This window comes from Xyrauchen texanus, chromosome 16, assembly GCF_025860055.1.
Source record: "Xyrauchen texanus isolate HMW12.3.18 chromosome 16, RBS_HiC_50CHRs, whole genome shotgun sequence".
Taxonomy (NCBI): Eukaryota; Metazoa; Chordata; class Actinopteri; order Cypriniformes; family Catostomidae; genus Xyrauchen; species Xyrauchen texanus.
In genome coordinates this window covers 43,201,975-43,227,837 of record NC_068291.1, presented here as the reverse complement: position 1 = coordinate 43,227,837, position 25,863 = coordinate 43,201,975, and the positions used below count along the sequence as shown (strand labels likewise).

General features: G+C 37.1%; 1 protein-coding gene across 1 annotated transcript in view; it reads left to right on the top strand.

The window, feature by feature from the left end:
- tpo (thyroid peroxidase) overlaps nt 1-25,863 on the top strand; it is a 42,504-nt gene that overhangs the window by 889 nt on the left and 15,752 nt on the right. Inside the window, exons 2-7 of the mRNA XM_052145248.1 lie at nt 3,154-3,244; nt 5,729-5,889; nt 6,258-6,381; nt 9,338-9,467; nt 11,322-11,528; nt 21,178-21,693. Of these exons, the coding sequence (XP_052001208.1) occupies nt 3,154-3,244; nt 5,729-5,889; nt 6,258-6,381; nt 9,338-9,467; nt 11,322-11,528; nt 21,178-21,693 (1,229 nt within the window). The remainder of the gene's footprint in view (nt 1-3,153; nt 3,245-5,728; nt 5,890-6,257; nt 6,382-9,337; nt 9,468-11,321; nt 11,529-21,177; nt 21,694-25,863) is intronic.

Genomic DNA, 25,863 nt, shown 5'->3' with positions numbered 1-25,863 from the left:
AGCTCATCTCCATGCAATGAAAGCATCTAACATAAACATTTAAGATTACATGAGGGGTGAGTATAAAATGACAGAATTCTCAGTCTCAAATTTCCTTTATGGCTATTGACTGTCATATAAATATACATAGAAGCTACAACATTGTATGTCAGATAATCGTGACTTCCAGCGCCTGACAGATGCTCGATGTGAACTTGTGTTGGTTTAGAGTGGCTCCTCAAACTTCACGCATCATGTAGTTGGAAAACAGCGAGAGCTTTAAAAATCAAGTGTTTTGGGGGTGGAAGCAACAAGGTTTGACTGTTCACAGTCAGTGAGCAAAACCCTGTTTAGAAGAGAACACAGGGGAGTAAATACAACCGACTGGAAAAACACAGACAACCACAGAACAACGGTAAGAGAGGTATGGATCTCTCTCTCTCTCTCTCTCTCTCTCTCATATATATATATATGCATACTGTATGTGTGTTTACAAAAAAGTGGCATAGCTCAATACAGTAAATCGTAACATATGTTTTATACCTAGTATATACTATCATTATTTAAAATTATAATAATAATTTGGAAACTTAAGCTACAGTTTGCAATATATGAATTGTATCCCATTAAACAGTATTACAACATACTAAGGCAAGACAATGAAATTTGCCTAAATTGTTCAAATCCTTTTTTTGGCCCTGTGTGTATGTTACAGTGATGCATTGCCATTGATATACTAGTTTCATGTGAAATGATTGTGTTTGTAGCTGGTATACATATAGAATACATTCTTTAGGTATGTGTTGACAGATATTTTAAGTGTCGAATCACTTGTTTGCACTCATATTTTTCCTTCATATTTCAGCTGAGGGAGGACATGTGTGGCATAATGTTGCGTTTAACCTCTGCCATGATGTGCTGCGGTCTGATTGTGTATTTGTGTACAGATTCATCAAACACATCTCAGCGTACGTGACATTCTTTATTCTGTAATCCTGCACAGAATCAATGATTTGTAATTAATTGCCATTCTTTAACATGTAGCTTCTAACCAAGCAAAATCTTTCGAGTGAGTTTCAGTGGCAAGTAACGAAACAATGTGGATTCTTATTCTTGCAACAGAGGCGGCGGCTGGTGGCAGATTCATTATGGGTTGTTTTGTAGTTTCTGACATTTTGTTTTTACAATATTAGACCAGACTTATTTTCCAACTGCATCTGGTGCCATATTTCAGCAATGATATCTCCCGGTTGCCCTTTGGATATTTCACGAAAAGTTACAAGTTTTACAACGGAATTTAAAAAAGTTGAGAGAGCAGCATTGACTAGCAGCTACATTTGTTAACAATATGGTTTGGGTTTTTCTTAAATTGAGAATTCAGTGCTGATGCATTTACATTTATGCATTTGGCAGAAGCTTTTATCCAAATTGACTTACATCCCCCCGGAGCAACCTGGAGTTAAGTGCCTTGCTCAAGGACACAATGGTGGTGGCTGTGGGGATCGAACCAGCAACCTTCTGATTACCAGTTATGTGCTTTAGCCCACTATGCCACCACCACCACTGATGCTGAAGTAAGATGCAGGTTTTGTGCTGAAATAATCTGCAAAATATTCGCAACTGTTTAGTGAATTTGCCCATCATACGCTGCTTCCACTCGCAATATTGCCGAATAAATTGCTGGATGGTGTGAAGTGTCAGCGTTGCCCCTGTGCCGCATTGTGCTACCATTGATTATTGTAAATTCATACAAATAAATTCAACTTAGACCCCGCTGACCTTTCAAAGCATCAGCCAATGATAATCGCACCGTTCCATTAATGTGTCATTACTTCAGCGATGCTAAAATTAAAACAAGACGTTCTCTGCAGCGCTTGTCATGTGGAGTTCACTGCCGTTGAACGGTGTGTTGCGAGTCACGTGGAAGCGTTTTAGCCATTTTTGTGATGTCAGAATGCCTCCCAAATGGGAATTATTACACTCAAATTTAAAGCAGCAAAAAATAAATAATAATAATAATAATAAATAAAAATCTAAAAAAATGTTTTATATATATATAAAAATATAGATATTCTTTTAATTATTATAATTTTTTATTTTTTGCTGCTTTAAATTTGAGTGTAAGAATTCCCATTTGGGAATGTCATAATTTCTACACTGATCGCACATAACATTCATTTTAATGAAGTAATTTGAACAAGCAGCAAAAAAAATTATTATAATAATAATAATAATAAAATAATAATAAAAAAAATATATATATATATATATATATATATATATATATATATATATATATATATATATATATATATATATATATATATATATATATATAGGCTATATATAATTTTTATTTTTTTATTTTTATTATTATTATTTCTTATATTTTTGCTGCTTTAAATTTGAGTGTAAGAATTCCAATTTGGGAATGTCATAATTCCTACACTGATCGCACATAACATCCTTTGGTCTTGTTTATGCTGTCGGTCCCTCAGGAAGACCACTGTGATTTTGATGCTGTTGTGCGGGTGGCATAATCAGAGGTGAAATAGGGATCTTTCCCACCAACACTGAGTTCGTTTTAACTAGGCGCCAATGCCAAAGCATCAAATTATGCGCCGTATTCATAAGCCCACCCTAGGGACAATCCATTAATCAAAAACTAGGGTAAATTTGAATATTTTACATTTCATACCATAAGTTACTAAAGGACAAGAGCAGTTTAATTACATTTTGAACAGTGGCACAACCTTTTTTTTATGCTGTTTGCTGAGGCTAGCATTACTGAGCAAAGTATCAATTTTAAAAGCATAACGCTGTTTATAACTGTTTGTGCTACGGACATGAATTATACCACAAAACATGTTGCTTGTTGAGGATAGGTGCGATTATTACTTTTCAGGCAAATAAATAATTAAATAAATAATGTTTCCTTTAATTGAAGGCGATAACAAAACCATATAAAGACCAGAATATCATAAGAAAGACTTTGGAGTGGACTCTTTTCATTCTGTAGTTTGGAACAATAGTGTGGGAATATTATTGGTGAGTAAATATATAATGTATAATCTCGGGTTTACTGGCATTTTATAGCAGCTTCAAACATGACTTATTTAATCAGAATTTGTTGAAACTAAGTGTGTTAATCATCCTTACATTTCATTTTCTCAGGAAAACTATTGGTGCCTGACAGCTTGATTATATCTTCATTCCAAGAGAGTTTTGAACTGGTCAATAATGCACTTAATTACACACTACAGAGGTAAGTCATCTATTGGGTACAACGGGGCTAAAGCTCCCACAGGGGAAAAAAGACACTTTTGATGTTATTTTCTCCCAAAATAAAAACTACCACAGCACTTATCTAAATGCCTGTTTGTCACCATGAACTTGAACATGTTCCTGATTCATAACATCCTCCTGTGCAATGTCAAAAGGTTGATTTTAGGGCAACTGGATCTAACTTTAAAAATGTTGAAAATTTGTGTTGCTAGTGAGAATCCCTGAAATTATCACAATTTATTTTGAGACAAAACTCTTAACTGTCCTTTTCAGTTTTAGCTCAGATGGGCCCGTGAGGAAAACAATTATTGTCAATATATTAATAACAATGTTTTACTAGCTGAAAAAAATATAGTGAGTAATAATAGCGTAGATGTCTTTAACATATGTTTCATCTGAACAGGTGTTGCTTACATGCCGCATTTTTGCTTATAACTTGACGAAAAATGAACAGAAATAAAATAACATATTATTACTTCGAGGCGGCGATTATCTTTCAAACGAGCACACACACAAGATAATCAGATGTATTGATCATTAGATAATCCACATGAAGCACAATGTTACATATGACCACCAGATGATGGCGCCAAATACACGACACAGACTCAATGATGACTCAATTGACACAGAATGAAACTCATTCTGTGAAATCTCATGACTAAAATCATGTCTGCATGCTGTGCAAACCTTCAGTCATTGTTGTGTTTGCATGTGTAATTAGTTCTTATGTACAATTATTATGTTTTATTTGTTTGGAGAGGCTTTTGGACACTATGATTGTTGTAATGCTACAAATTTTGATTACTTTGTCGTATCAACATATTTTTTTTTTCTCCGATACAGTTGACATTCTAGATCCCAGAGATATAAATATACTGTATATATAATATGAAATCAGAAAAATAGTACATTTCTGGCTGAAGTTTTTTTGTGAATTTTTGCCATTTCTTCGGTCGAAAGTCTCAGAATGTATCATAATCTATATAATTACCACTGAAACGGGAAATCTTTAAAAAAACACCCTCAGTACTTTAAGGGTTAACCCTTATGCACTGTTCATTATTAAATCACGTTCCAGTTTTTTGACCAGTAGTGAATACTTAAACATTATCAAAGACTACTTTTGTCAAAGTTTAGCATTTTATTTTAGGTTATTTTGTTAGATGTCAGTAATAACCTAATTTAGCCCTGGTTGTCACAATATGTGTGTGTGTGTGTGTGTGTGTGTGTGTGTGTGTGTGTGTGTGTGTGTGTGTGTGTGTGTGTGTGTGTGTGTGTGTGTGTGTGTGTGTGCGACCGTGAGTGCGTGCGTGTTCAGCATTGTAGATGTGTTACAGTCTCACTGATTCATTTTGTTGTGTGTGTTCTGCATTGTGACTTATTTATTTATTTATTTATTTTATTGTTCTGTTGTATAGTCTGACCAGTTCAGTTTTGTGTTGTGTTTATGTTTGTGTGTGTGTGTGTTTGTGTTTTGCACTCTTGATGTTTGGTAGTCTCGACCCCTTCATGTCTGTGTTGTGGTTTTTTTCTGCACTGTGGCTGTTTTTTAGATTATATATAATAAATAATACTTCATTTCCCATTCATTTCCTATGGCGGTCACTTTTGACCGGGAACAGTACAAGACTGATCGAATCAACTCCAATTTCTTAGTGTGTGTTCATATATCAAAAAGTCACCATGTCTCGGACACGTCAGATAAAGGAAACCTGTTTTATTGAAGAAACAAAATTGATTTCGGTCATTTTACATGAGTGTTACAAAATGCCCCTGTTTCAGGGACTAAAGCCCCAATAAAACACATTGTTTTTCTTAAGTGGCCCGAAAAGATTTGTTGTGAAGAATGTTTAAAATGGGCTCACATTGACTGATCCAAACATTTGTTTGTTTATATTATACCTGACATGTTATAAAATGCCAAATGTGATTGAAATGTACAGAACATGGTGCGCCCTATTCTGAAGTAGTTATTTTTAATAAAACTTCACATCTTTCTATCTTATAATATATTTTTGTAAAGCAGTTCAATGGAAAGGATGAGGCGAGAACCGGCTTGACAATATAAATAATATTTTAATGAGAAACTTAAACAAAAGACAAACACACACACATGATGGACATGTCCGTAAACGATCTCTCTCTCCCCACCATCCTCCGCAGTCGGCCTTTATACCTCTCGGAGGCTTGATTAGCCTGATAAGGGCCCGGGTGTGTAGAATCATGACCCCACCCTCCGCCCTGCCACAGTCTTATAATATAAATGCCTATACATCTACACTTTTTCAGTAAAACCCCTCAGTGTGGGGTAAAAGACCCCCTCGTCACCTTTTTAAATTACATGTGAATCAAAACAACTTTCTGTTAAAAATATTTTGCCCCATTGCACCCTAACCGTATCTATCAGGTGCTCTACAGAATACAGAGAGATGATATTTCCTTCTCTTTCTCTGAATATCAGGTTGCATTCACAGCTGTCCCCTATGCAGATGTACATGCTCTCCAGACAAGCTGCATCTGAAACCCAAGAAATCTCGAAAGCAGCAGAAATCTTTCAAATGACTTTATGGCTTTTAAAGGACAAGGCAAACATGAGGCATAAAAGATCACTTCTAGAGTCAGGTGAGGCTTTTATGTACAGTGACCCCAAAAATATTGATTGTGAATGTTATAGTAATGCATTTTAAAGAAAGATAGCACAATCACAACCAGAACAGTGAAGTTAATTCTGGGAAAAGCTCCTGCAGCATTTGAGCACAGACGACACGTGCTTTAATATTTTAATATTTTAATATTTAATGCATTGACATTTAGACAGTTTTCAGTGTGACTTGCGTCCAAATACTTATGGGGCAACTGTAAAGAAAGTTTACTGCTTTATTTTGTGCACAATGTACAGGACAAACAGTCTAGTGTATAACTGTGGAATGATTCAGAAATGTTTCTCCTGAATGTTGACGTTCGTAAACGTAAATGAATTCATTTTTAAGAGCTGCTTTACATGGATGCAGCGGAGCGGATAGCAAACCTGTCTGGATGTCCTCAGACATTTCAGCTCACCACCTGTGCCATGGGAGGAAAATACCGCAGTATTTCTGGAGTCTGCAATAACAGGTATATCTCCCATCTTAATAATTTATCCATAATGCAGTGCTCCGTAGAGCGTGAGGCATGAATCTCTGTTTGAAAGCACAGTAATCTGGCCACCTAAAATGAACTGCTCTGTGGCCTTTAGAGGAGAGAATAAGGCAGACATGATAAGATGACCTGCGACAGGACGGGTCAAAGCTTCAACCAGATAGAGTAACAGTATCAGAATAATGTCTTACTGGAACACCACACAGAGAAACCGTAAATATTCATGCTTGTGCATTCAGATCATAGACAGCATCAGACCTTTTGGTTCTCTTATACTGTACATAGAGAATGCATTCATTTCAAATCTAAAAAAAGATCACGTGCTTGTTATTTGTCAACTGCTGAAATTACATAGGCTAACGTTTTAAAACAGTGAAGGATCCCACTTTACAGTGGTAAGAAAAAGTATGTGAACCCTTTGGGTTTTCTGCATTAATTGGTCCAATAATGTGATCTCAACATCATCAAAATCACAAGTATAGACAAACACAATGTGCTTAAGATAACAACACACACACACAATTATAAGCTTTCATCTCTTTATTTAACACATCCCATTAAACATATACAGCGTTGTGGAAAAAGTAAGTGAACCCTTGGATTTAATAACTGGTTGATGCTACTTTGGCAGCAACAACCTCAATCAAGCCTTTCCGGTAGATGCGGATTAACCTGCACAACATTCCGAAGGAATTTTGGACCATTCTTCCTTACAGAACTGCTTCAGATCAGACATATTCTTCCACAGCATCTCTATTGGGTTAAGGTCTGGGCTCTGACTGGGACACTCCAAAAGGGGGATTTTCTGTTGCGGATTTACTTCGATGTTTAGGGTCATCGTCCTGCTGCATCACCCAACTTCTACTGAGCTTCAGCTGGCACACTGCCACCCTGACATTATCCTGTAGGATATCTTGATACACTTCTGAATACATTTCAGAGGTCTAATAGCATGTGCTATTAGACCTCTCCAAATGATCCAGAATGCAGCAGCACGTCTGGTCTTTAATGAACCTAAGAGAGCACATGTTACACCACTCTTTGTCTCTCTCCACTGGCTGCCGGTTCATGCCCGTTTTAAATTCAAGGCCCTGATGCTGGCATATAAAACAGTCACTGGGTCTGCTCCAGCATACCTAAAAACATTTATGCAGAGCTACGTTCCCACCAGAAGCCTGCGGTCGGCTAAGGAACGTCGCCTTGTCGTACCAAAACAAAGAGGCACCAAAACACTTTCCCGGACTTTCAGTTTCATCATACCACGGTGGTGGAATGACCTTCCCAACTCAATCCGGGAAGCTAACTCCCTCTCTATCTTCAAAAAATGGCTAAAAACACATCTTTTCCAAAAGCACTTAACCGGTCAATAAAAAAAAAAAATAAAAAATAAAAATCTGTTTTGTATATTATTATGATGATAGTGAAACTTTGTAATATGGCACTTTTTGTACCACTGTCTCCCTAAGATGATTCGCTGATGTTCTTCCTCTTTTGTAAGTCGCTTTGGATAAAAGCGTCTGCCAAATGAATAAATGTAAATGTAAATGTAAATGTACCTCAATGATGGCAAGCGGCCCAGGCACCGAAGTAGCAATGCAGCCCCAAATCATGATGCTCCCTCCAACATACTTCACTGTTTGGATGTTTTCATGTTGGTATGCGGTGCCCTTTTTATGCCATACATAGTGCTGCATGATCATCCCAAACAATTCAAAACATTTTCCCAGTAGCGTTGTGGATTGCAAAGGTGGTCTTTGGCAAACTTCAGGCAGAAATGTTTTTGCTGGAAAACAGCGGCATCATGATGTCCTGCCATGAACACCATACCTGTTTAATGTTTTCCGTAGAGTAGACTCATGAACAGAGATGTTAACCAGTTCCAATAATCCCTTCAAGTCTTTATCTGTCACTCTCGGGCTCTTTTTACCTCATTGAGCATTCTGCAGTGTTCCCTTTGAGTCATCTTGGCTGGACGGCCACTTCTAGTGAGAGTACCTATAGTACTAAATCATCTCCATTTAGTTAGACAATTTGTCTAACTGTGGACAGATGAGCATCAAAACTCTTCACGATATCTTTGTAACCCTTTCCAGTATGAAAGTAGATTCAAGTAGATCCAGTAGATCTTCTGAGATCTCTTTTTTACAAGGCATGGTCCACGTCAGCAGAATCTTCTTGTGAATACCAAACTTAAAATGTTAAAGTGCATTTAATAAATCAAAGTATCTCTAACCCACACCTCCAATCTTGTTTCATTAATTGGATGCCAGGTTTGCCAACTTCTGACTCTAATTACCTTTTGTTGACATCATTAGCCTAGGGATGTTTTCCACAACATTGTGAATGTTTAATGGGGTGTGTTCAATGAACACATGAAATATTATAAGTGCTTGTGTGTTGTTATCTTAAGCACATTGTGTTTGTCTATACTTGTGACTTTGATAAAGACGAGATCACATTTTATAACCAATTAATGCAGAAAAACAGCTAATTCCAAAGGGTTCACATACTTTTTCTTGCCACTTTATATTAGGTGTCTTTAACTACTATGTACTAACAATAAAATACAAACAATACAGTGTATTTATTATGTAAGTAAATTCTAGTTTGAAGTTCAGGTAGGTTTAGAGCTTAGATTAGTGTTAAGGCTTAGGTGAACAGTGTAACTACAGATGTAACTGAATTTTAGATAGTTTAAATGTAAGTACATAGTAATTAAAGACACCTTATATCATGTGGGTCCCATTACTGATATCAGCAAATGCAACGTAAATATCTGTGGCTTATGATGACATATTTCTATGAGTTAATGTAGTGCTTTAATAGACAGCTGCGAAACCAATGTTTGCTTTGCCGTTCCTGATATTGCTTTGAAAATGTGACGTTCATGACACCTTTTTTAGATCCCGTCCATTCATAATGTGTTATTTAGAAAGAAACCTCTCTGGGGAGCGGCCAATAGTGGCTTAACCCGCTGGCTTGCCGCCGAGTACGAGGATGGAGAAAACCAACCCAAAGGCTGGAACTCTGAGCGGCGATACAGCGGCTTCCAACTTCCTCCGGTAAGACGCGGAAGAGTTAGAGAATGCATATAATGTTTAATATACTTATGGCAGGGTGGAGGGCGGGGCCGGGTCGTGATCCTACACACCCGTCCCGTATTAGGCTAATCAAGCCTCTGTGAGGGATAAAGGTCGACTGCAGAGGATCATGCAAGAGAGAGAGAGAGAGATAGTTTACGGACATGTCCGTCATGTGTGTGTAGGATCACGACCCGGCCCCACCCTCTGATCTGCTACAATACTGTACAGTTATGTGGAGGATTTTGGATCAATAAGATCAGTAAGGGCAGAGCTAGCCAGCATGATGCAAAATAGAAACCAAGCGAATGATAACTGAAATGGGTTAGATACAGTATGTAAATATATGTTTTCATATGTTAATGAGGTCATGGTTGTGACGTGTCAATTTCTAAAAAATAAGTTATCCATTCTTGTTAAGAAATCTCTTTTGATGTGTGAGTATTTGTCTTTGGATTCAAAGAAGTCCTGCATGGAAAAGAAGAAGGTTAATAATAAAAACACTGTGAACGTCTGCCAAATACACTTTGAGAACATGTTGAATATTAAACACAGCAGAGCAGCCCAATCTCACATCAACCTGCGACACATTGGCGTTTCGCCGCTCCATTATTTCATTAAAGCAAGGCTGTGCACACTGTTTTAAATATGCACGACCCAAATGCATAGAAACATGAGTATCACTGCTGTGGCTCTGGAGTGAAACTATTGTTTTAATGAAGCAGAGGCCAACACTTCAATGCAAGGATTTTCAAATGTTTGTGTTGTCACTTCTCAAATTTGTCAGGGACGATTCAGGGATCTCACAAAAATGCATAAATACAGATTAAGTAAATACACATTTAATTTCGGGATATCTTAGTGACATTTTAACAGACAAACAAACACTGGCTGAGGGGTGTAATGAGGTTTCCTTGACTGCCCACAAACACATACTCTCAGATGTCAGTGTTTGTTTTGTTCCATTTATTCCATTTACCCGAGCATCTCATGTTTCATATTCTTAGCACAGTGGTATTATTTACTGCGATGATGGTGCATTCAGACTGTCCGTTGCTTTTGAGTTTAGGTGCAAGGATTTGCTTTTACTCACACTTATTGTTAAAGGAATAGTCCACCCAAAAATGGTCATTCTCTCATCATTCTCATCAACATGCATCAAGCGTGAGGAAGTGTAATCGTGCTTCAAAACATGATCGCACCAAAGAGACTGCCGATGTCAAGATTTATAGTGGGAAAAGTAGCAACATTTTGGTCTGTTTCTCACCCAAAACCAATCGTGTCACTTCAGAAGACATGGATCAAACCACGAGAGTCATATGGATAAACTTTATGATGCCTTAATGTCCTTTTTGGAGCTTGAAAATTTTGCATTGAGTTGCATTAGATGGACAAAAACACAGTCATCTTAAACTTTGCCATGTAACTCGTCATTTAAAGATTGTCTTTATATAATATTAAATTTGCTTTGTAGCAATTGGTTTTTCTGCCTGGCTGTGGCTCAGTTGGCAGAGTGGGTCGGCCACTAATCGCAGGGTTGGTGGTTTGATTCCCGGCCCACATGACTCCACATGCTGAAGTTTCCTTGGGCAAGACACTGAACCCCAAGTTGCTCCCAATGGCAGGCTAGTGCCTTGCATGGCAGCTCTGCCGCCATTGGTGTATGAGTGTGTGTAGTGTGTGTGTGTGTGTGTGAATGGGTGAATGAGTCACAGTGTAAAGTGCTTTGAATACTGTTAAAAATGTGCCATATAAGTGCAGACCATTTACAATATGAATCTTATGCAGTTCACTCTTGGCTGCTTTAAGCATTACCCTCTGTTTCTATATTTGAAGGTTCGTGAAGTCAGTAGTAAAATCATGCGTGGCTCCAGTATGCCAGTCCTGGAAGATAACACTTATTCCCAGATGTTGGTGGATTGGGGCCAGTACATCGACCATGACATCTCCTTCACCCCACAGAGCTCCAGTAAAGCTGCCTTTGCCAACGGTCTGGACTGTCTGGGCAGCTGTATCAATGCAAACCCCTGCTTCCCAATTCAGGTAACAACAACTGTCAACTAGATAGGTAAAGTTTGTCAAGAAAATTATTTTGGCATGACAAAGTTTAAGGGGGGGGGGGCGGCTGTGGCTCAGGTAGTAGAGCAGGTAGTCGAAGTCTCCTTGGGCAAGACACTGAACCCCAAGTTGCTCCCAATGGCAGGCTAGTGCCTTGCATGGCAGCTCTGCCGCCATTGGTGTATAAATGTGTGTGTGTGAATGGGTGATTGGAACACAGTGTAAAGCGCTTTGGTAACCTCTAAGGTTAAAAAAAAGCGCTATATAAGTGCAGATTTACCATTTAAGGATAGATAGACAGACAGACAGACAGATTGATTGACTGATTCCATGGTTGAAGATGACACTGCCAAACCAAGCAGCCTCCTATTGGTCAATGCAGCCAAAGTTCGTCAAGCCAACATAATGAATGTTTGTAAGTCATAATATGTTATATTGACCAGTTTCATGTGACGTCACTTTATGACCACGCCGCCATGTTTGTGACCAAAACTCCAGATACCTTCAATGTGATGAGCTATGGGATGTGTCAATAGTCAGCAAGATTATTGTTTCTATTTGTAAATCTCGAAAAGGGGATACTGCTGGTTAATTACCATAACCAAAATTTTATTTTTCTTTCAATAAAGTTTCATCTTTAATTGACATGTTTTCATTTAGCTGGTCACACATCAGACTCGCCAGCATACGGAGATAAATCGTGGGTAAAATATATTTAAATGTCCGCGAATGTCACATTTAGAAATATTTGTGCTGACCTCAGACCTGTATACACCTTTCTTGGGACTTTGCATGGATCAAAATCATTATTTGATGTTTTTCTTGATATAATTTTAAGGATGTTTTTCCATTCACAGCCATTATTTTCTCCCGCTAATGGTCACCAATATGCATGTAAATTTAAAAATATGTACATTACAAATATTTACTGAAAAATGTCTGTAATTGTAAAGGTAAAAGGATGTAAAAATACAATAGTAAGAAACGGGTTAATGGGTAGTTACCGTAACATAGACAGTAAAAAATAGAGCATTTAACATGGCAATGTGTCATTTTACAGTAAATTTACATCCCGTAAAGCCTGAAACAAGGTCGCCATCTTTTCTTGATACAATTTTTTTACACTTTTATTTAAAGAATGTTATATATAAGTATAACAGTCTTAATTTGTTCTAGAGCTTTTTGTAATTTATGGCCAAAAGATGGGGCAAGTTGTCACACAGGGAAGTTATCACAAAGGCTATATCTCGGAAATGATCGTATTTGGCATCAAAAGTCCAACTGAGTAAAATTATGTTTTCTCTAGCAGAGGTTTTGTATGTTGTTTTCCAACACCTAGTTCAGAATCCTCTTTAACTACAACAATTTTCGTGAATTTTACCCTCCAAAGAAAATGTTCGCATTCATATTTTTCTTATAACACAGTAAGACCACACTGGCATACATTAAGTCAAGGGTCAACTATAAGATGACATGCCCATGCTAATGAGGTAAGTTGTCAACATTTCAATGTTTGTACAATATTTTATGGACAATAGCTTGACTTTAAGGTACAGTAGTGGGCAAAATTTTGGCACCCTTGGCAAATATGCGCAAAAAAGGCTGTGAATCTTTCATTCAAAAAATTCACAAAAATCTAACCTTTAATTAAAGTTAAACAATTGAAAGAGGGGAAATATCTCATTATTAAATAAATGTATTTTTTTTTTGCGAAAACACGTTTTCATTTGCAACCTTTTATTCAATACTTTTTTGCAACATCCCTTTGCCAAGATTTCAGCTCTGAGTCTTCTCTTATAAAGCCTAATGAGGATGGAGAACACCTGGCAAGGGTTCTGAGACATTCCTCCATACAGTATCTCTCCAGATCCTTCAAATTCAGAGGTCCATGCTGGTGGACTCTCCTCTTCAGTTCATCACACAGGGTTTCTACGGGATTTAGTTCAGGGGACTTGGATGGCCATGGAAGAACCTTGATTTTGTGGTCAGTGAGCCATTTTTGTGTTGATTTTGATGTTCATTGTCCTGCTTGAAGATCCAACCAGGACCCATTGTAAGCTTTCTGGCAGAGGCAGCCAGGTTTGGATTTTTTATCTGTTGGTATACGATAGAGTCCATGATGCCATGTATCTGAACAAGATGTCCAGGAGCTCTGGCAGAAAAACAGCCCCACAATAATTAAAGATCCAGCACCACATTTAACCACAGGCATTGGGGACTTCTTCATCTCTGTGTGCACCAAACCCATCTCTGGTGTTTGCTGACAAAAATATATATATTTATTTGATCTGACCATACATCCTGGTCGCATTTGAATTTCCAGTAGTGTCTGGCAAACTGAAGACACTTGAGTTTGTTGTTGGATGAGAGCAGAGGCTTGTCTTCTTGAAACCCTCACCAAAAAACTTCTGGTGATGTAGGTAATATCTGATTGTTTGTTTGGTTTTTGTAGATTTCTGACTCCAAGACCCAATTAAATTTCCTGCAATTCAGGATCCTTAGAGATTCTTTGTCCACTTGAACCATCCTCCTCACTGTGCATGGAGACAATATAGACACACGTCCTTTTCCAGCCCAATTCTTAACATCAGTTGATTGGAACTCCTTTTCAATGCTTTGGGTATTTTCTTCTAGCCACTTCCCATTTTCTGAAGCTCAACAACTTTTGCCACACATCAGAACTGTATTCTTTAGTCTAAGACATGATTGATGATTAAGATAATTTGGCCTGTTTGTTACCTCATATTTATAACCCTGTGAATCAGGAAGTCATGGCTGAACAATTTCATGTTCCTAATTACCCAGGTGCACTAAATTTTTTTAAATATGAACGGGAACATTCTTCAGATATATTTTACTCATAAGAATTTCTAGGGGTGCTAATTATTATGTGTTTTGGAGAAAAATATGTATTTAATAATGAAATATTTCCCCCTCTTTTAATTGTTTAACTTCAATTAAATGTCAGATTTTTGTGATTTTTGTTTTTAATGAAATATCAAAAGGATAAACAATGCAGATTCACAGCCGCCTTTGCTCATATTTACCAAGGGTGCCAATATTGTAGATGGCTATACATCAATTTACTTTCAAAAATAAATCTACTGGTGTAAAATGAGTGACAACTAGCCCCATTCTCCCCTATATTTACAGTATATAAATGTTCCATTAAAATCTGACAATAATGGTATCATAAATTGTAAAAAAAATTAACATTTTGCCTATTTAGTTAACTTTAGGTTACAAAACCTTACACAATTTGGGGTTTTCTATAGCTTTTGCTGATACTAAAAGCAGGGCAACATAATGTGGAAATGTATATATGGGCAGCCATATCACCATGCAGCTCTTGACTGGTTGCCCACTAAAGCTAAGCAGGGTTGAGCCTGGCCAGTATCTGGATGGAAGACCTCCTGGGGAAAACCAAGGTTGCTGCTGGAAGTGGTATTAGGGAGGCTAGATGGTGGTGGTCTGTATGGATCCGAATGCCACAGTTTAGTGATGGGGACACTATACTGTAAAAAAGCGTGATATTTTTGGTCTCTCTGTGGTCATTAAAAATCCCAGGACACTTCTCGTAAAGAGTAGGGCTGGTACCCTGGTGTCCTGGCCAAATTCCCCCCATTGGCACTTATCTGTCATGGCCTTGTATTAATCTCCATCCCTGAATTGGCTACATCACTCTACTCTCTCCTCTCCACCAATAGCTGGTGGGCGTACTGGCGCACTATGGCTGCCGTCGCATCATCCAGGTGGATGCTGCACACTGGTGGTGGTTGAGAAGATTCCCCCTATACTATGTAAAGTGCTTTGAGTGCCTAGAAAAGCGCTATATAAATGTAAGGAATTATTATTATAAGTAAACAAAAAATATGTACCTTATTGCTGCAATGAACACTTATTTAATATCATATTTACTCTAAAGTATCTGAAAAATCATTTAAACATTGAAAATATTAATTATCAATTGACAAGACCAAGAGACCAAGAGAATGAGTCAATATGGATGATATATTAAACAATCCCTAAAGCTATCAATAACTGTATATTTATTGTCTGTCCTGCTAATGCTAATGCATTCCATTGCGAATACATGAAGATGATTTAAAGGCATGATTTCCTTTCCTACAGTCCCCATTCATATTTCTGTGTCAAGTCCTGTTATACTGTCTCTGGTGTTGGGTATTATTAATCCCAAGCAACATCTATTGACATATCAGAATCTCTGACACTCCCCAAGACATTTCATTAGAATAATCTCCAGCTTTGACATTCCACGTCACTTTCAGAGCCATTGACAGAAGTCATTTTGATTAAACAGATAAAATACCATGCGTATTCTCCAGGGTAAAGTTACTGTCTAACACTCATTGTCTGATACTGACGGTCTCCCGTGACTCAGTGGTGGGAATATATTTAACTCAGAGGGAAGTTCAGGACTGTTGGTTCGGAATGTCAAAGATGAACCCAGGAATGAGGCTTATTATTATACAGCATATATATATATATCCTGATTACTTATTTATCTCCAGGAAACCACGAATGCCATTGAAAATGGAGGCTACAGTAGCACTTTTTGGTCCTAGTTGGATCCTTTAGGGGAGAAACTGCTCATAAAAATGTAAAGAATATCACTGAGTCCGTGCTGGTTTCTAACTAATCTGAGTGTCCCCAGCCAGAGGCAAGGAGACGACTTCCATAGATATACATAACAGAATTTTATTCATGTCCACCCTAAACCCCTGCACACACTGCATGCTGGATATTAAGACTCCAGTAAATGACAAACAGAAACTAAAGGATTTATGATTAATCTTGCAACTGAGAACATTCCAGAGGAAAATGTGATTGCTTTGAGGTTTCTCTGCCAAAGCTCAGTAGACTTAAAGGAATATTCCATGTTTAATACAAGTTAAGCTAAATTGACAGCATTTGTGGCATAATGATGATTAATAGCAAATTAATTTCGACTCCTCCCTCCTACTGGTTATAAAAGCACAAATTCTGGGTTACATTGAGACACTTACAATGGAAGTGAATGGGGCCAATCAGTAAACGTTAAAATACACACTGTTTCAAAAGTTTAGTGTGGCAGGGTGGAGGGCGGGGCCGGGTCATGATTCTACACACCCTTATCAGGCTAATCAAGCCTCCAAGAGGGATAAAGGCCGACTGCGGAGGATGGTGTGGGAGAGAGAGATCGTTTACGGGCATGTCTGTCGTGTGTGTGTGTGTGTGTTTGTGTCTTTTGTTTAAGTTTATCATTAAAACTATTATTTATATCGTCAAGCCGGTTCTCGCCTCCTCCTTGCCCTTCTAAATCCCTTTACACTGGTGCTGAAACTCGGGAAGGAGGAGGGATGCCTGTCGCGGAGTCCTCCACACTACCGTCCACTCGGGGGAGCGCTGCTGGTATCCGCCGGGGGATGGAGTAGCCCGTCCGCCCGGACGCGGTGAACAGCCGCCGTCCGCGAGGCGAGTGTGGACTGGACTCCCTGACCGCCTGGAGCGTTAGAGCCCTGCCATACCCCAGAAATTCGGGGGGGTCGAAAGAAGACCGCCATCCACGAGGGGAGGAGGGAACTGACTCCCCGACCGCCTGGAGCGGTAGGGCCGCTGCCGAGGGCGGAGGAGTGTCCCCACGAGTTGCCGGGAACGCGGAGAGGCGTTTTGTCCACCGGGGGTCGTGGGTGTGACTCCGGTCCACCCGGGGAGGAGCGGCTGTCATCCGCCTGAGAGGGTGGAGGAGTGATTGAGGACCATGCGACGGTGTATCAGAGAACCGGTTGACGATATAAATAATAGTTTTAATGATAAACTTAAACAAAAGACACAGACACACACACACACACACACACACAGACACACATGACGGACATGCCCGTAAATGATCTCTCTCTCCCACACCATCCTCCGCAGTTGGCCTTTATCCCTCTCAGAGGCTTGATTAGCCTGATAAGCGACCGGGTGTGAAGAATCACGACCTGGCCCGGCCCGCCCTCCGCCCTGCCACATAAAGATACAAGACGTAAACAATATGCTTGTTAACGTGATTTTAGTGTGACAAAATAGCTTACTAGCCGTTTCTGAGTAAAGTTATGTTTCATTGTCATGATTACGTAACACCATGAGCCCTGCAATCCCACAAAATTACATTTAAAACAACTTTACATCTGAAATAATACACAAATTATAACGGAAGATTTAATGTAAGTGCTTTTATAAAATAACAAGCTTCATATTTCTGCTTTTAAACCCTTTAAAAATTGTCTCCATTCACTTCGATTGTAAGCGCCTCACCATATCCTCTATTTTTCCTTTTTTAAAGAAAAAGACAATTTTTTTGGTGAAAATCAATATTATTCCACAAATGCTATCAATTGAACTTAACTTGTATTGAACCCGGAATATTCCTTTTATGGAGTTCTGAGTTTCACTTATCTAAAACAACATAAAGAGGCATTCGCAACCCATTTGACTTGTGTGACGTTATTCTAAATAAAACAGAACATTCAATGGAAATCACTGCAGGGCAGGACTTCGTTTTATCCATCGGGAATTAATTTTGGATGATGAAACGTGGGCGTTAAAAAACAGAATGGACCCAGATCTGAATGCATGTTTGGCTACAATTCTAGGATGTATGCGGTTGCTAAGTTGTTCAGAGTCGTTTTTAATGTGCTGCAGTTGCAAAAGTGTTTCCAGGTGGTGGTTACTGGCACATGTCGATCCCCACAGCCACCACCATTGTGTCCTTGAGCAAGGCACTTAACTCCAGGTTGCTCAGGGGATTGTCCCTGTAATAAGTGCACTGTAAGTCACTTTGGATAAAAGCGTCTGCCAAATACATAAATGTAAATGTAAATGTATGTTAAAGAGTCCAGCCTCAAATCTCAGGATATGGCTCTGGTGCCTCCTTCAACATAAAACCATGACATGTATACTATACTTAACTTGTCTTATTGTAGACAAAAATCCAATTGTTTCGAAAATTGACAGCACACCTCTTCTATGGGATGGGATTAGTTATGCTGCAAGGAATTTTTTGATAAACCGTGCCCGACTCATGAAAATTACGTGACTGTGTTGACATTTTTTGTGGCTCCTTACACATTTTGTGGCAGTTCCGATGTGAAATGTCCACTGTGTGGTGCTAAAAGCTAATTAAATGTTCCCCAAACAGATTACATTTTTATGGTTAATGCTCTATGGAGTTTTAAATAAACAAACCCAACCTCCTTAACCCAGAGATTTCCTGTTTCAGTGGCATACCCAAAAATAAAGGCACATACCTCGTCAGAAAAAAACAAAAAACATAAAAACATGGGGGTCAAGTATCATTTCAAACTGGTCAATGGTATCAACAATTATGATATAGATTATAATAAATTCTGATATTCTCAGCCTAAGAAACTCAAAAATGTACTTTTTATACTTATTATTATGACATGACATTATATACATTGCATGGTATAAATAAAGTGGCTCTGAAAAACTGCTTTTATGTTGATCCAAATCATGTCATCTGTAAGTGAGAAAAATTGTTTGTTGATACGACAAAGCAATCAAAAGTTAAAGCATTACAAAATGCTTTTCTCCATGTGTCCAAAAGCCTCTTCAAACAAATAAAAGATAATAATTGTACATAAGAACTAATTACACATGCAAACACAACAATGACTAAAGGTTTGCATAGCATGCAGACATGATTTTAGTCATGAGATTTCACAGAATGAGTTTCATTCTGTGTCATTTGAGTCATCATTGAGTCTGTGTCGTGTATTTGGCATCATATCCTGGTGGTCATATGTAACATTGTGCTTCATGTGGATTATCTAATGATCTATACATCTGATTATCTTGTGTGTGGGCTCATTGGAATAATATTTATGTTGTCTATTTTTCGTTAAGTTATAAGCAAAAACGTGGCTTATAGGCAAAACCAACATAAATGCCAAAGACATATACTTTTATTTTCTATATTTTTGTCTGCAAGTAAAACAAATAGGCTGGTTGTATTCATCTCTTTGAGATATACTGCCACGATACATACAACGAGACATGTGAAAATCATTTTGCAATAAAACCCAAACCTGTATGAGCAATAATAATAGTGATGCATGTCTTAGCAAACACTACTAATGAAAGAGTCTCTTTTAGTGTCTATTAAAATGCATGGTGATTCTTGGAAAATAAATTGCCACATGCACTGTGTTCTTTATCTCAATTTATCAGCCAAAACGTCTTGTAGACTCAAAACAAACGCATTTTCAGCATCTATGTGAGTGGCCCCTGAGCACAAGAGCTATTTTAAGAGAGAATACCCCATTCTCCAGAGTACTACATCCTAATTGAACAGATAGCAGCTTGCATGTAATTTCACACTGAGAAGGGCTTTTTGTTATTGAGGTGCTGCCCTAAGCCTCAGTGCCAGTACCACACATTAACCAGTGTGTGTGTGTGTGTGTGTGTGTGTGTGTGTGTGTGTGTGTGTGTGTGTGTGTGTGTGTGTGTGTGTGTGTGTGTGTGTGTGAACTCTTATTCCCTGAAATCACTCCTCGAATGCAGAAACATCTGTGAGGTGAAGAGTACTTTTAAATGTTAAAGATGACAAGAGAAGCTTTTGCAAGGGTGGCGATGAACTGTCAACTTGATTTGAGCCATGCATCTTGCAGCACTGGGCCAAAGATCCAGAATGGATGTTGTGTACTTGATGTGCACTTTGTAGGGGCTCATCCAAGCTCTAAAATCAAGCATTTAGTGGCAGCGAGGCATGTTAGGTGGAAATTAAATTATATCAACTCATCAAGTCACAGTCTACAAATCTGTGCTTTAGTTTAATCTCAATATTGATTTGTAAACATTACACACTAATGCATATTTAGAAGCATACTGCATTGATGTGGTTTGCATTGCTATTTGCAGATAATTAGATAATCTTAGCAAAGTATTTTGTTTTTTTGCTTGGGATCATATATTTACTTCAGTAAATATAGTTTTGCTAATACTTAAGAAAAAAAAGCTGATTTACTGTATAAGTAAATGCACTTCCTAAAGGTAATTTCTATGTGGTTAATGGCTACATTGTATTAAAAGCCTAATGATTTTCAAGTGGCTGTTTTAAATGTCATTGGTGTTATGCAGTTAATCAAATTAGCATCCCATTTTCTTCAGTAGGCTGGATCATTTTCTGATATAGAGATAAATGCTAGTTCAAATGAATTTTTGGAGTGCATAATATACGCCTCCATTATGTAAATCAGCTTAATCATAAAATTGTTTACCTGAAATTAGGTATAACACCGCTCACAAAAGGACATGTAAGCAATTATAAATTAAAAGTAATTTAAACTTGAAAAGAAAAGTTCATCAAGACAAACTTTGACAGAAATGTATGTTTTTAGGTGAAAATGTGTGAAGCTTATAAAGGCCTTATAGACAGACAGACAGACAGACAGACAGGCAGACAGACAGAGAAAAGGACAGTATGTTTGGGTGAAATGGACATGTTTTTGTTAGATTCGCATGAAAACTGAATTAGCAATTTCCAATGAATACTGAATGTACAGCTTATCTTCTCTCTCTCTCGCTCTCTCTCTCTCTCTCTCTCTCTCTCTCTCTCTCTGTGTCACAGATTTCCAAAAATGATAAACTGTCTAGGGGTAAGAGCTGTCTTCCTTTTTTCCGCTCTTCACCCGCCTGCACAAACAGTCAGACACACACTCCACACGGTGACTCACAACACACTCTACAGCGACAACAAATGAATTCAGCTACTTCCTACATCGACGCCTCCACCGTCTACGGTCAATCAGCACTACTCGAGAAAACACTGCGGAATCTCTCGAGCGCTGATGGTCTGCTGGCTGTCAACAGTGAATACAGTGATAATGGCAACTCGTACCTGCCGTTTGTGCCTGCTCACCCATCTGCGTGCTTCCAGGAGCCCGGTTCAGGGTCGGGTGTGCGGGTCGATTGTTTTGCGGCGGGTGACAGCAGGGTCAATGAGATTCTCGCCCTGTCTGCCCTCCACACACTCTGGGTGAGAGAACACAACCGCGTGGCCACACACCTGAAACTACTCAATCCTCAATGGGGGTCAGAGGTCACCTACCAGGAGACACGCAAACTCATTGGTGCACTTCATCAGGTAACAGACAGCACTACACTATTTGATACACTAATATTTTGACATATATCATGGTAATAACACGTTTTTCGTCATATCTCATGGTAATACCTTGTCATTTTTCAAATATCATATTAATAACATGTATTTTGTCATTTTTCATGGTACTAACTGTTTTTACATATATCACGGTAATAACATATATTTGGACATATGGCATGGTAATATTATGTTTTTGTCATATCTTATGGTAATACCATTTCTTTTGTCAATTATCATGGTAAAACTTGTTTTTACATTTATCATGGTAATAACATGATTTTGTCATATCTCATGGTAATAACATATATTTTGTCATATCTCATGGTAATAAATCGTTTTACATATATCATGATAATAACATTTATTTAGTACGAGCCGGATAGTCACCTGTTGGGAAATAATAACTGTGGCTACGTTTTGCACATCCATCATCAGTTTATAAACTGTACTCACTAATTCTCAAACTGTTCCATCAGTTTAACATATCGTGCTCACGGATTAATAAACCGTACTCATAGTTCTAATCATATCTCAGATTTGTAAACCGTGCATTCAGTTTTGCAATCTGTACCATAGATTCATAAACCGTGTCTTGCTGTCAAATCGTTCCCATGGTTTGTAAACTCTATTCTCATATATTGTGGCTCACCTCATTTTGAAGAACAAGCTTTTAACGTTCATGGTTAATACCAATCTTATTGTCATATATGTTTAATATGTGTATTAAGTGTAATAGGCCTACATAAAATTGTCTTAACTACGTCTGCATGCGTCAAGTGATTCCATTGTGCGTATGGTGAATATCATAATATGAATGCGTTAAAATCTCTTGTTTACATGATATCATGGTACTAATATATATTATTGTCTCATCTGTATTATGACTGATATTTACCATGTGCTTTTGTTCCTTTATCATGCGTTTTGACAAAAGCGTCTTCTGACATATGTAGCCTAAAATGTAGGCTAATAATAATAATAATTATTATTATTATTAGTTTATAACTATAAATGAGTTCACTTTACACAGTAATATGTTTATCATAAAATAATTTATGAATGCTTTATTTTTAAGCAAAAATAAATGTAGGCCTATTTTATCCAAACCCGTAAAGGTTAGGTTATAGCCTATAAAAATAAAGCATTGATAAATTATTTTATGACAAACATATCACTGTATTACTAAGTGAGCTCATTTATAGTTATAAACTCATAATAATAATCATTATTAAATTTTAGGCTACATAGGCTATTTAGAAGACGCTTTTGTCCAAAACTTACAAAAAGGAACAAAGCAATTGTCATATCAGTCATAATACAGGTTAGACAATAATAATAAAGTGCTAAGATTATCACAAATAAACAAAAGATTTTGATACACGTCATTCATATTAAATCGTATATTCCACCCATACGCTAATTGAGATTTGAGAAATCTTTTAGAAAATATAGTTTATAAACACCGTACTATATATCCCGATCGTAACAGATGGCCTGGTTGAATCTGCCGCACAGACTGGGGAGGAGCCACAAATCCGAGAGTACAGTTTACAAACCCGTGGGAACGGATTGCGAAAGCGTGGGCACGGTTTATGAATTTGTGGGTACAGATTGCAAAAACTGAATGCACGGTTTATTAATCCGTGAGCACGATTTGTTAAACCGAGGGAACAGTTTGAGAATTCGTGAGTACAGTTTATAAACTGAGCGGATGGATTGCAAAACCGTCGCCACGGATTGTTTTTTTTTCCCCAACAGGTGACTTCCCGGGCCCCGTAATTTTGACATATATCTTGGTTATAATGTGTTTTTTTCACATATATCATGGTAATAACATATATTGTCTCATTTCTCATGGTAAAAACAGTTTTAACATATTTCATGGTAATAACATATATTTTGTCATATCTCATAGTTATAACTGTTTTTACTTATACCATGATAATATCATGTCTTTTGTCAAATAGCATGGTTAAAACCTCTTTTCACATATATCATGGTAATAACATATATTTTGTCATATCTCATGGTAATACCATGTCTTTTGTCAAATATCATGGTAAAACCTCTTTTCACATATATCATGGTAATAACATATATTTTGTCATATCTCATGGTAATACCATGTTTTTTGTCAAATATCATGGTAAAACCTCTTTTCACATATATCATGGTAATAACATATATTTTGTCATATCTCATGGTAATACCATGTCTTTTGTCAAATATCATGGTTAAAAACTCTTTTCACATATATCATGGTAATAACTTATATTTTGTCATATCTCATGGTAATACCATGTCTTTTGTCAAATATCATGGTAAAACCACTTTTCACATATATCATGGTAATAACATATATTTTGTCATATCTCATGGTAATACCATGTCTTTTGTCAAATATCATGGTAAAACCACTTTTCACATATATCATGGTAATAACTTATATTTTGTCATATCTCATGGTAATACCATGTCTTTTGTCAAATATCATGGTAAAACCACTTTTCACATATATCATGGTAATAACATATATTTTGTCATATCTCATGGTAATACCATGTCTTTTGTCAAATATCATGGTTAAAACCACTTTTCTCATATATCATGGTAATAACATATATTTTGTCATATCTCATGGTAATACCATGTCTTTTGTCAAATATCATGGTAAAACCACTTTTCACATATATCATGGTAATAACATATATTTTGTCATATCTCATGGTAATACCATGTCTTTTGTCAAATATCATGGTTAAAAACTCTTTTCTCATATATCATGGTAATAACATATATTTTGTCATATCTCATGGTAATACCATGTCTTTTGTCAAATATCATGGTTAAAACCACTTTTCACATATATCATGGTAATAACTTATATTTTGTCATATCTCATGGTAATACCATGTCTTTTGTCAAATATCATGGTAAAACCACTTTTCACATATATCATGGTAATAACATATATTTTGTCATATCTCATGGTAATACCATGTCTTTTGTCAAATATCATGGTTAAAAACTCTTTTCTCATATATCATGGTAATAACATATATTTTGTCATATCTCATGGTAATACCATGTCTTTTGTCAAATATCATGGTAAAACCACTTTTCACATATATCATGGTAATAACATATATTTTGTCATATCTCATAGTTATAACTGTTTTTAGTTATACCATGATAATATCATGTCTTTTGTCAAATATCATGGTAAAAACTCTTTTTACATATATCATGATAATATCATGTTTTTTGTAAAATATCATGTTAATAACTGTTTTTACCATGATATATTTTTATAATATCTATATATTTTTTTTATAACATGGTAATGCACAATACATAGTAAATACTATAGTAATACCATATTTTTGACCTATTGCATACCTTGTTTTTTTTTTTACATTATCATGTATTACCATACTTTCGACATATACCATGGTAATAATATGTTGTTGTTGTTTTTTTACATAGTATTATAGTATTACCAGTGCTTTGGGGCATTTACAATGGTATTGCCTTGCATACCATTTATTTCCCCACTTTTATTTCCACTATCAGCTCTTTTAACTTTTTTTAACTATTCATTAAACTGAAAGAAGAGAAATGCCCTGGTGCAGTATTTAAAAAAAAAAAAAAAAAATTGACTTCATGAGAAAATGTATTCCATAAATTACTGCAACCTCACAAACTTGACCTCCGATGGGCAGCACTGATTATAAACGCCTGTAATTTTAGGTCTCACCATCATCACCACTAGCCAAAAATCAGCATTCACAATAGAAAATAAGCTCACAGACTGACAGTTCTGAATGTGATTAATTGTTTGTGCACAGCTTGATGGTGGAATATTACTAAAATCAGTGTTTACATGGTTTACAGCCACATATAAATACATAGACACCATTCACATCGTAGTTAAATCATATTTGTAAAGACCAGTGTCTGATACAGGTCATATTTAAAGATCATGTGAACAACCGTTATATTAAACAAAAAAACATATTTGAGCAGAAAATTTGAATTGGGCACTTGAGATTTGCAGTATGAATGTAGCCCAAGATGGATGCAGTTAATCCCGTTACAAAGTCGAGCATCAGTGTTCACAGTCACATATGGCACAGAGCTTTCCTCTTG